General features: G+C 45.9%; 1 protein-coding gene across 1 annotated transcript in view; it reads right to left on the bottom strand.

Annotated features, from left to right (window-relative positions):
- The window catches only part of Larp7 (La related protein 7), a 71,587-nt gene that overhangs the window by 30,956 nt on the left and 27,267 nt on the right, over positions 1-13,364 (bottom strand). Inside the window, exon 6 of the mRNA XM_037413504.2 lies at positions 10,935-11,217. Within this exon, the coding sequence (XP_037269401.2) occupies positions 10,935-11,217 (283 nt within the window). The remainder of the gene's footprint in view (positions 1-10,934; positions 11,218-13,364) is intronic.

Below are 13,364 nucleotides of genomic sequence, written 5' to 3'. Positions count from 1 at the left end.
ATGGTTACAGGATGTACACCTGTGAGCAAAAATATGCGCACCATAGAAGCATCAGCCGAAATCACCGCCTGCATCATCCAGTCGCGAGCCGATTTCTGTCAAGAGCATTACTGTAAATTGTTTGAAAATTTGTTTGAAATGCTCTCGACAGTACAGCCTGCAAAGGTACTGAAGAGAAGTGAAGCTATCACTGCCGGAGTGATAGCAGAAAACGTGTCAGACCATTTCCTGACTTTCATTTATGTGTCTGGCATTTATCTACACACAACGAAACAGACTAACACAGAACCATTCAGGATTGATTATTATAAAGTAAACGGGCAATCAAAGAAGTGCAGTTTTTATGCTCAAGTGATACAGATGTGAATGCAGCTTACACAGATTTTTTAATCACTATTGCAGTCACGATGCATAAAAACAGAGTGCAAATCTCGTAGATCAGTGTACTTGTCTACAACAATTTGCCCTTGGATGAACGAAGAAATACTCAAAGTTGTTAAACTAAGAGAACACTGGTTAACCAATATGGAGCAAAATAAGGACAATGGTTATTATAAAGATTTGTACTGAAAATGCGCAACCTGTCGTTATCAATGATGAGAAAACGAAAAAAGGAATAACCAGTAGCCTTATCACGAAAGCGAACAGTGACACAAAGGAAATTCGGCATATAATAAAGGCGGTAGTAAATCCGGAGCCTCGACAACCTGTTTTACCAAATTTAGATGTCGTGGGTTGTAATGAACAAAAGCTAGCAGAACTTTTTAATGATTATTTTGTAACCATAGGAAAGCAGTCGGCAACAAGTGCAAATGAAAACCATAACTCGCATTCCCTGCTGTTCACGAAGATACCTTCTTTTTGCGTGAAATTACTGAAGCTGGAATTATTGCAATTGTACGCCAGATGTCATCACACCAGGACATGATGGACATGATCACCATCACCATTGGACATGATGGAGTACCATTTCAAATATTGAAGGACAATACTATTGCCGCGACATAGTACCTGCATTCAAACAACGCGGCCATCACCGCGCGCACAGGGACATACATGTGCGCCGCCTAGTGTTGCGCAGAGACGATGATGATAGCACGAGAACCCAGCTGGCCCCGGCTGATGTGCGCCACGCGCTTGGGACTCTTCTTGAAGAAGTAGAAGAAGGAGATATCTTTGGTGTTCTGCTGTAACGTGCTACGACCATAGTCCCTTTGAGTTGTGGACACAGGTTCGCCCTTTAATAAATACGTTTTATTATACCCCGAGTTCTTCAACATCGTTACATTTCTGGTGGACGTGCTTAGTAATGAATCAAAGCCCTACGAACGCACGACAGCGTAGCCCCGACCACCAGCGAGTTGATCCTGGGGAGCTGACACCTGTGCATCAGAGGACCAGTCGCCGTCTTCGAGGTGATTCACCAGAATTCAGTCCACTCCACTTCACGCCAAGGGGAACTCAGACAATGGACGCCACCACCATGACAAGTCATGTAACACTGGCCCAAGTGGTGATAAATCAGCCTCACCAGCCACCAGTATTTCATGGCCACTCGTATGAAGACGTAGAAGATTGGCTGAACCTCTTTGAGAGAGTGGCACATTTGAACGGTTGGGACAAGAGAGAGAAGCTCCGCCGCGTATACTTTGCTTTGGAGGACTTCGCAGAGACGTGGTATGAGAACCATGAAACCTCCTTTATGACCTGGGATGAATTTCAGCGACAAGCTCTGGCAACTTATGCCAGCGCGGATCGCAAAGAAAAGCCTGTAGGCTGCGCTCGAATCTAGAAACCAACTCACCAACGAAAGTGTCGCAATGTACACCGAGGACATGATCCGCCTGTTCAAGCGCGCAGATTCCCATATGACTGAAGACAAGAAGCTACGCCACCTCATGCGTGGGGTGAAGCAAGAGCTATTCGCTGTTCTCGTCCGCAACTCACCACGAACAGTTGCAGAGTTTCATACCGAAGCGACAGCTATCGAGAAAACGCTAGAACAGCGGGCTCGACAGTACAATCGAGACATAAACTATGCACCTGCAAATGTTTTCTCTGGAGGCCAGCGAAGTGACATGGACGCCCTGCGAGAACTCATCAGGTCGGTGATCAGGAAAGAGCTCAGCAAGTTGCAAGCACCTAACACTTCAGCAACACTGTCTGTCGTCGACGCAGTACGTGATGAACTGAGACAGATGATACGTGAGCCGGAGCGTGCGCCACAGCTGATCCAACGCATCCCAGCGTACTCTGAAATACTCAGACAACCCGCGGCGCACACCAATGCAGCAGTTGCGATGGCCTCTCCTTGCCCACAGATGGTACGCAGTGCACTTCGTCCACAGGAACCGACGGCTAGCTACCTGCCACGAGCCTGTGGTGTAGCTCGCTACGTGAATCAAAGGCCCCGGAAAAGTGACATCTGGCGTGATCATGAGTGCAGGCCTTTGTGTTTCCATTGTGGGGAAGCAGGTCACCTGTATAAGTTCTGCCCTTACCGACAGGCAGGATTAAGGGGCTTTCCGTTGTACGCACCATGCCCTCGAAACGGTGAACGGCCAACGGAGATCGAAGAGTACTTGTCCGCGCGCCAGAGCCCACTCACTCCACGCCAACATCAGCCAAGATCGCCGTCGCCCAGGCGTTACCGATCACCCAGCCCACGTGCTTCTTCCGCACGGTCTGGGCACCATTCTACAAGCCCACACTTGGAAAACTGAAGCAAGCGACCTGTGGAGGTGAGGCGGCTGATAACTACAGTTGCGAAGATGCTCCATTACGGTTTCAAGGTGACGATGCTATGTTTACAGAGGATAAGCGCAGCAGTGCGAAGATTACTTCAGATTTGCGGTTGAAAATAGACGGATACGAGCTAAATGCTTTAGCTGACACCAGCGCTGATTATTCGGTAATAAGTCACAAATTGGCAAAGAAACTGAAAAAGGTTGTGACAAAACAGAGTGGGGCACAAATACGCACGGCAGGTGGCCACACTATTACACCGCTTGGCAGATGCACCTCAAGGCTCGAAATAAGAGGGTTTACTTACATTGCTGACTTCATCGTACCGCCGGACTGTTCAAGGAAGCTTATACTAGGAATGGATTTTCTGCAAGCCAATGGAGCCATAATTACGCCCCGCCGCGGTGGTCTAGTGGCTAAGGTACTCGGCTGCTGACCCAAAGGGCGCGGGTTCGAATCTTGGCTGCGGCGGCTGCATTTCCGATGGAGGCGGAAATGTTGTAGGCCCATGTGCTCAGATTTGGGTGCACGTTAAAGAACCCCAGGTGGTCTAAATTTCCGGAGCCCTCCACTACGGCATCTCTCATAATCATATAGTGGTTTTGGGACGTTAAACCCCACATATAAATCAATCAATAGAGCCATAATTAATCTGCGCAGATCCAGTGTAATGTTTTCGACCGAACAAGCTATGTCGGCGGAGGAATCGGAAAAGCGACGTCTTACTGCTCTGCGCGTTGTTGATGATGACGTCACAGTGCCACCACGCTGTAGTGTAATGGTGCTTGTTGAAAATAAGGCATTTTGTGACCACGAAGATAGCGGATGGACACGTAGAGCTCTTTTTAAACAAAGGAATTTGCGTGGCGAGAGGTGTTGTTCACTTAAGGAATGGCCGCTCAGTTGTCCTCCTTACGAATTTTGGGAATGAATGTCAGCACATCGCGCAAGGTATGGCTATCGCCTATTTCCACAAGTTCTGCATGGCGACTGAACTTTGCAGTTTAGCGACAACGCCAACCACTCCACAAGAGACCTGCAACGTCAACGCATCAGTTAACGTCAACCATAGGCTCCCAGAATATCAAAAGAAACGATTGTTCGCCCCTATAAAAGAGTTTTTGGACTGCTTTTCAACGTCCTCTAAGGTGCGACGCACGGCTACTGCAAAGCACAGGATTATAACAGAAGAAGTCACGAGACCGATTTACCAACACCCATATCGAGTATCGCAAAAGGAAAGAGACGCCATCAAGAAACACGTGGAGGAGATGCTTTCAGATGACGTGATCCAGCCTTCCAACAGTCCATGGGCCTCTCCCGTAGTGCTTGTTAAAAAGAAAGATAACAGCCTTCGATTCTGCGTCGACTATCGGAAACTGAACAGTGTAACGAAACAGCATGTGTACCCTCTGCCGCGTATCGATGATACACTCGATCGACTACGGAGTGCGAAATACTTCTCCTTCCTTAATCTCAAGAGCGGATATTGGCAAATTGAGGTGGATGAGTGCGACCGTGAAAAGACGGCATTCATAACCCCAGACGGCCTTTACGAATTTAAAGCGCTTCCATTCGGCCTTTGCACAGCGCCAGCTGCATTTCAGAGAATGATGGATGCTGTCCTCGCGGGATTGAAATGGCAGTCCTGCTTGGTGTACTTGGATGACGTCGTATTTTCCGCTACATTCGACCAACATCTAGAGCGACTCCGCACAGTATTAGAAGCCATTCGTTCAGCAGACTTGACCATCAAGCCAGAAAAATGCCACTTCGCTTTTGAAAAGCTTGGATTCCTCAGACACGTCGTCAGTTGCGACGGCGTTCGGCCAGAGCCCGAAAAAACAGCTGCCATCGCGAAGTTCCTGATACTCAAAGACAAGAAGTCAGTACGTCGCTTCCTGGGTTTCTGCGCGTACTATCGGCGATTTGTGGAAAATTTTTGGAACATTGCTGAACCACTTAATAATCTAACAAAAGACAAGGTGCCCTTTATGTGGGAAAGTGAACAACAGGAAGCATTTGATGAGTTAAGAACACACCTGCAAGCCTCTCCAATCCTCGCCCACTTCGATGAGACTGCCAAAACTGAAGTTCACACTCATGCGAGTAACGTCGGCCTCAGAGCCATTCTAGTCCAGCGGCAAAACGGCCAAGAAAAAGTGCTAGCGTATGCCAGCCGCAAGCTTTCGAAAGCTGAGACCAATTACTCTGCAACCGAAAAAGAATGTCTCGCGGTTATCTGGGCCATAAGTAAATTTCGGCCGTACCTCTACGGTAGACCATTCAGAGCAGTCAGTGACCACCAATGCCTGTGTTGGCTGCCAAATCTTAAGGATCCCTCTGGCCGACTAGCAAGATGGAGCCTTAGGCTACAAGAGTACGATGTTACTGTGGTATACAAATCTGGGAAAAAGCACAGCGATGCCGACTGCCTGTTACGTGCACTAGTGGAGGCGAGTGAGTCGGAGAAAGAAGACTTCCCATTTCTAGGCGTCGTCCAGGCATCAGAAATCGCTCAACAACAACAAAATGACCCCGATTTGCTGCCGCTTATACAGCGTCTCCAAGGACTCAACGTCAAAGTCCCGTGCACTTTATCCAGAGGGCTCCCTTCGTTCTGTCTTCGAGAAGGGGCCCTTTACAAGAGGAACTTCAAGCCTCATGGTGACAAGTTTTTACTGGTTGTACCTGCACCTTTATGAAACGAGATTCTGCACGCATGTCATGATGAGCCAACATCTGGACACATGGGTGTCAGCCGTAAATTCGCTAGAATTTACCTAAAATACTACTGGCCAAAACTGTTATCATCAGTTCAGCGCTATGTGAAAACTTGCCGTGAGTGTCAAAGACGCAAAACTCCATCCGTGAAACCTGCAGGTCTCCTCCAGCCAATAGAACCACCGCATGCCCCATTCCAACAAGTCGGTATGGATCTCCTAGGCCCGTTTCCGACATCGACTGCACGCAAGAAGTGGATAGTCGTAGCCACGGACTATCTCACTCGTTATGCTGAGACTGACTCGCTGTACAGTGCAACAGCTCTTGAAGTTGCCGAGTTCTTCATCAACAACATAGTCCTCAGACATGGTGCACCCAGCGTTGTAATTACAGATCGTGGCCCAGCTTTTACTGCAGACCTAATGAAATGTCTGATGCGAATGACCCATACAAACCAGAGGAGAACTACAGCATACCATCCTCAAACAAATGGCCTAACGGAGCGCCTGAACAGAACTCTGACTGATATGCTTTCAATGTATGTCGACGTCGAACATAAACTTTGGGATGAAGTATTGCCCTACATCACGTTCGCATATAATACAGCCATTCAAGAAACAACGCGAGTGACACCATTTGAACTTGTATTCGGCCGAACAGTGACCACTCCACTGGATGCCATGTTACCACTGAATGATGAAAGCAGCAATCCACCTGGCCTAGACGACTTCCTGCAAAGAGCCGAGGAAGCACGACAGATGGCGAGATGCAGAATACGCCGCCAACAGCGTGTCGACTCCTATCGGTACAATCAGCGTCGTACCGAAGCGCATTTTCAACCAGGTGACAAAGTATGGATATGGACCACAGTGCGTCGCCGTGGACTTTCTGAAAAACTTTTTAGCCGCTACTTCGGGCATTACGAAGTACTCCATCGTGTAAGCGATGTAACTTACCAAGTCAGATCCACTATACACGGGCGCTCAAAACGCCACAACCCTACAGAGATTGTACATGTAGTCCGGATGAAGCCTTACTATGAAAGATCACCGGAAGACCAGTGATGCCTACCACGAATCTATTCATTGTCTGACACATCGGGACGATGCGTATGAGGAGGGGGATTATGCCGCGACATAGTGCCTGCATTCAAACAACGCGGCCATCACCGCGCGCACATGCGCGCCGTCTAGTGTTGCGTAGAGACGATGATGATAGCACGAGAACCCAGCTGGCCCCGGCTGATGTGCGCCACGCGCTTGGGACTCTCGTTGAAGAAGTAGAAGAAGGAGACATCTTTGGTGTTCTGCTGTAACGTGCTATGACCATAGTCCCTTTGAGTTGTGGGCACAGGTTCCCCCTTTAATAAATACGTTTTATTACACCCCGAGTCCTTCAACATCGTTACAATATCTAAACCTTAAGCACACCTCTAGCTGTTATTTTGAACCAATCCTTCACGACAGGCGTGTACCCTGAGCAGCTTGAGATAGGGAGAGTGATACCAATCCACAAATGTGAATGCTCTGACAACATAGCAAATCACCGCCCTATAACAATTCTATCATGTGTGGACACTCTTTTTGAGAAGCTCGTAGCTAAAAGAATGATGGAATTCATTACAAAATAAAATATCCTAACTCCGAATCAACATGGATTCAGGAAAGAACACAGTACGGCTACTGCGGTAAGCTTTGTGGCAGAAACAGTGAACCAAGCATTAAACAATAACCAATTCGTCCTCGGCATCTTCCTTGACATAAAAAAGCTTTTCGTTTGGTAGACCACAATATATTGCTAAACAAACCTGAACACTATGAATTTAGAGGTATATCTTCAAAGTTCTTTCGTAGTTATTTGTCCAAACGGACTCAGTATGTACAGATACTTGGTAACAAATCAAACAGAAAGCTCATCGAAACTGGTGTACCGCAAGGTTCAGTACTTGAACGAATTTTGTTCTCCCTCTTCATAATTGATTAACCTCTTTCCTTAACCCATATGCAAGCAACTCTATATGCAGTTGACACTGCTTTACTCATAGCACGTCACTCTCTTCAGGAAGCCGAATCACTAGCCAATAAAGGGCTAGAAATGACTTCACTGTGGTTTCAACAAAACAACTTATTACTAAGTACAAAAAAAAAGTACATAGTTTTCACCTTTAACTGAAAAGTGATACCTCAAACACATGGTCTATTCATTGGAAAAACTCCCATTGATAAAGTGAAAGCATATACTTACCTTGGTGTAACATTAGACCATTCATTTCCCTGGACATCGCATATACACAATTTGTGCAGAAAACTAAGCTTTGGATGCTTTACATTATTTAAGGCCAGAAAATATTTTAGCACACACATACTCCGTATCTTATACTTCGTGTTTCACTCTCACCTATTTTATTGCATTGAATCATGTAGCTACACATATGCCTCATATTGCTCAGTCATAACCATCTTACAAAAAAGAGCTGTACAAACGATTACGTCAGCACCCAAGAATGCACCATCGGCTGAACTTTTCAGAAATCTGAACATAACGCCTTTTGATATGGTTTTGATATGGTGAAAAAGTGCATTATTAGTACGCAAAATAATGAACAAGAATGTACCCTTTCACGCATCAATTTAATTAAAACTCACAGGTGACACTCGGCAGGCCAAACAACAAAATCTTAATCTGTCAATAATACACAATGTCTACGGCCGTCGAACAATACCTTTTGTTGCTGCTAAAATTTGGAACAGTATCCCTACCCTAATTAAACGTCTGCCAAATGTGATTCAGCCACTCAAGAAACTTTTTCTATCGAAGAGCTACCAGTTGCCATGCTAATAATGTGGAAATATATGTACATATATCGCATTATTTCTGTTTTTTTTCCCTACATGTCTGCATATGATTTTGTAATCTGTGATTGAATTTTCTGTGTAACAATTTTTACTTGCTAATTAAACAAATTCCTTGTCGATAACAGATCCTTAATTAGTTATGCCTGCTACAGATCCAGATGTTTTCGCACAAATGATTGTAAGAAATTTCATTGAAAAATAAAGCATTCTTCTTCTTCTTCTAAAGGTATGTGGATGACAACGGTCTGCATATTTTTGCTCGCGGGTGTGCATTTCTTGACGACAAACTGCACTTGCAGGCATGAACAACCAACACTGCCAGTGTCGGCATGCAAACAGCACAGATTTCATAGGGCGAACTACAAATATGAGCCACTGCCATGTGGGTCTCTCACAGACTCCTTGGGAGCAGATACTATGGCATCAATGGATTGATCAAATGCAAAATGCTATGCAATTTTTTTTTCTCTTGATGTGGGTGTGAATGGTGGTAAAGTGGGAGTGGGTCTCCTTTGTGCTAATCATTCCTGAAACCCTTAGATGCCCATCACAGAACCTCTGTGTTCTTTGGAATCTAGTCAGAGAACTGATGATATAAACACAGCCTTCATCACCTGCTGCACCGGGACAGGACTATAAACGCAATCTGTTGATCCAGGATGGGCATAGGACTTGGGCACAGCAGTGTGTTGACAATGTTTTTTTTAATAATTTGTGGAATATGTGCACTCATTTGATAGCAAATCCAACATTTCATACTTCCGATTCTTTGAACCCTTAGGCAGTCCCCGCACAGTCGAAATTGTCAGGTTGGCAACTGAAAGGACATTCAGCATACCTGCCAAGTTTGGAGACAAACGCAATCCAGGAGATCTACTCAACGGGGAGTATACAATATGTCGACCACGGGGGGGGGGGGGGGGGGGGGGAGGTATTGCGATAGCAATTATATGAACACTGTCAGCGAAATTTTGTGGTTGCCGTTAATCTGTACAGAGTCCCAACCTATAACATCGCTCATGCATCGTCTGTTTTACGTGCGAGTAAAAGCGCCCTAGCACTAGTGACCAACGCGGCTGAAGCAGAGATGAAACGACCCGGCGGTCAACGTTGTGCGAAAAGCACAAGCCAGAACATGGCTCCGCGTGCGAGGCCTGTGGTCGCTTGGTTACGAGTTATATTGTCGGGCAAGGGACCATAGTAAATTCTTGCCGACCACTCGCCTTCCCCTAGCTCGACCTTCTCCACTCATATTCCGAGAAAGGAGGCAGTGTCAGGCACTCATTTCGGCAACGCTTGCGGTTGAGTTAAAAAAAAAAACAGGAAAAAAACCCAAGAATGTTGGAGGAAAAAGGTAAGGATATCGGGGAGGAGCCCTCAATAAGGGGGTTGGGGATAAAAGAGCGAGGAGAAAACGGTCCGACTATAAAAATAGAAAAAATTTTAAAAAACTTCCGACTAGTGAAAAGGGGAAGCGACTGGTTAATCGTGGTGGGCGGCTTAAGAACGCCCTGCCATTAGGTTCGAGGAACTCTTGCGGAAGCAGGGTTCAGCTTAGCTCCTAGAGGGAGAGGGGTCGCATAAAGGAAAGTTACAGAAAGTGCGTGGTGAGGTGTGGGCATAAGCATGCGCTGTTCCCCTTTCGGGTACAGGTGTTGAAGAGTGAAGGTCCATCGCAGCGTCACCCCTCCCCCCCCCCCCCCGCCCCTCTTTGTCCGCCCGAGTTGCTGCGCACCACTCCCTATTATGTCAATGTAAAGGGCTCACTATGCACTCCCCCCCCCCCCCCCCCCCACCACCACTCCCAAAGGTTAACAGCAGCCCATCCACCGCTGGCTGCAATAGAACAACCACAAAGAGCGCTGCGCATTTGCATTTCAGGAGCGCTCTCCACGTCAAGCAAGCACTCCTGCTGGAGGCACTCTCTTTACGCTCTCCTTTATTTTTTTTTTCTCTCTCGCGTGGAAATGCCCGCACATTCTACAGCCAGCAAAAGCATCAAGTGTACCACGGGGTCACTGCCCTCCCTCTACTACAATGGAGTTTTCTCTCTCTTTTTTTTTAGTTAATATGCGTGACCTTCAAAAACTGCACAGCCATGTGCGATTTCTCTGCTCCTACTTGGCAGGCCGCATGTTCTGGCGCTATTTTCACCTCTCGAAAACGTACATCGAACCGAGTTGAACCTTGCCACCATTGCTTAAAAAAAAAAAAAGAATCCTTTTTATTACGTCGCCAGACAAAGCAGTAAATGCGCGGGGCAAAACTGAATTTCCGGGAGATTTCCCTATGACCCGTACAACCGGGAGAAGCGTTCAAAATCCGGGAGTCTCCCGGGTAATCCGGGAGACTTAGCAGTATGATTCAGGCAGAGTAGCACTGTGCTATGCACATGATAACTGATGAAACAGTGTATAACATTATTAAGTGTAGAAAACAAATGAGGCTGAAGCTACTAAGTGAATACCAGCAATCAGATATCGTTGAACGGGAAATTTCGCTGCAGCTAATGTGATATACAGCAACATTCCCAACTAAATGTTTTCTAATCACTTCAAGTTTCCATCTTACCCTGAGCATCTACCTTTAGTGCATACTAACAACACTCACTTTGGCATCACCAACAGCGAAGGTTTTTGCTCTTTGGACTCAGAGTGTTGCGTCTTCTTCTTGCGTTTACGCAATTTTTTCTTCCTTTTGACTTGTGCTGATACAGAGTGTTCCATTCCAGTCACTTCGAGCTCCCCTTTCGCTGTGCCAGTGTCCGAGCTCTCAGCGTCAGTAGCGGTTACAGCGTCCTCATTCTCGTCATCCACCTTTACCTCTTTGAAAAATGCCACCCGTCCTGCTGCTTCACTGCTCTCGTCTCTTTTCCTTTTCGCCGGAGGACCATCTGCGAGTGGGCACAGTGCGGCGCAGATGGCGTGAATAAGAGAAATAATGGTTGGCCATTACACACCATTACAAATAATGGTTAGCTATGACACCACTCTTGGCTACATGTAGTGTTACAAAAAAATATGAAACTTGGTATATAAACAGAATGCGAGTTTTGTTCGTTTCAATCAAGTTAGTTTGACAGCATGATGTATAATATATATACTCAAACCTTAATATATACAATCCAGATATAACAAAATATTGGTTATAATAAAGTAAATGAACAGTCTTGCAATGTAAGGAATAGATCTTCATAACTAATTTTTGGATATAACGAACTTATTTTTGTGTAAGATGCAACTTCATTATAATGAACTTTGAATGTACTATATACATGTTTGCAAACAGTTTCCCTTATGTTCAAATGTACAAACAAGACCACAACAGCAGCTTGTGTCATGTGGCTTGCCCAACAATATCAAAGTGTTCAAAGGTGTCCGATCAAAGAAATCTATTCAAGCATGTAGTATGCATTATAATACGTACTAATATAACCTTACCTGCTTATCATTGAAACAAACTTAAAGCCAAGCATCTGTAGCTCCTCCATACTGATCAAACATACAAGTGATTTGGCTGTCACAAGTGCGATAGGTACAAGTATAGCTTTGAATGTCTAAATTAACTCTATCTGTTCAGAGTTTACCTTTGCCACATTTCTTGTAGCTTCAGCATAATCAAAGACATGCAAAAGCAGAATAGCTTAGCAATCCTAGACTTTTCAACAAATTTCGTTTCATCCATATATCTAGACTCTAAGCTCTCGCAGATATACAGCTGAGGTGTGGAAGCTACTTCAACTATTTAGCGCTAACTGTGCTTGGACAATGCCTACTTGCTCAAAAAAATTTGTCTAGTGAAAATCACAACAGTCAAAGACATAAAAAGTACAATAAATTGCTTAACAATATACTAATAGCAGTAGTGGGAATGCCTTCCAACATTTCGGAGCAGCCATTGAAGCGGGCACACCTGCTTTTGGAGCAGCCACCTCTGTGTTCGGAGCACACATGGGTTTTTTCATGATACACACAGAGGAAAAAAATTTAGCTTTATTTACTTTAAATGTTCTCTCAGTTTACATAATAATTTATACAGAAGCAGCAAGCCCACAAAACAAGCACAAAAATATAAACAAGATCCTATAAAGACAAAACAGTAAAGGATGTTGCGCCAACTAGCTGGCTGCAGCATGAAGATTTAGCAGCCCGCGTGCACACTCACTCACATAGGCGTGCTTACGGAAGGAACAGGGGGGGGGGGGGGGGGGGAGGAGGAGAGAGGGGTGCAAAGCCAGCCTCGTATATTGATATGATAGGGAGGGTGGCACACTGTGACGAACCTTCGTCACCCCCCCCCCCCCCCCCATGAAGAGGAACTTTGCACATGCATATGTCCCCCCCCCCCCCCTACGTTCAAAGCTTGTTAGAGTAAAACCTCGTTAATACGTACATACATGCCAAAAATGCGGCAAGCTGCGTATAAAACGTAGCATGCGTTTATAAACAAGTAGCAATTTTTTACGTGTGCCACCACCGCTGAAAAAGGGATAAATACAGTGCCACAGCAAATATATTGCCTAAACTGCCCACCCAAATCCATTTTGTTTCTTCGCCAATATTCAGAAATGATTGGTGCTCTCGCACTATCTCGCACGGCCGCCCGAAGGCACCCGGTGGAGACATCAAGGAGCCTCTCCAAAGTACTTAGGAGTCCGGGATACGCCGCCGACGCACCGAATGACATAGCAACAAAGCGGTCATATGCAGCTGTCCACGATCAATGTGTACCGTGATATGCTACTTAGAGAAAACAGACAGCTTTTTGAGACCCGGTATGGTCGCAGGGGAGCCAATTGTTTACTGACTAGTTGCGTGCAGCGCTTCGCCTACTTGGCGTACACATTGTGCCGGCTGCTTGCGCCCACTCCACTTCAAACCAAGCAGAAACGCGGCGAGAAGGGTATTGCATTAACGCAATAATATGAGCTTTCTGCAAGCAATGCTCTGGCAGTCTTAGCAGCAGACCGAGGTGCGTTAGGGTTGTTGCCTTATGAAAGCGTGCAGTATGCTTGTTGTTTTGGTGTCCACGATCCACAAC

The sequence above is a fragment of the Rhipicephalus microplus genome, chromosome X, assembly GCF_043290135.1.
Source record: "Rhipicephalus microplus isolate Deutch F79 chromosome X, USDA_Rmic, whole genome shotgun sequence".
Taxonomy (NCBI): Eukaryota; Metazoa; Arthropoda; class Arachnida; order Ixodida; family Ixodidae; genus Rhipicephalus; species Rhipicephalus microplus.
Note: the sequence above shows the minus strand (reverse complement) of the source record. Positions and strands in the feature narration are given on the sequence as shown.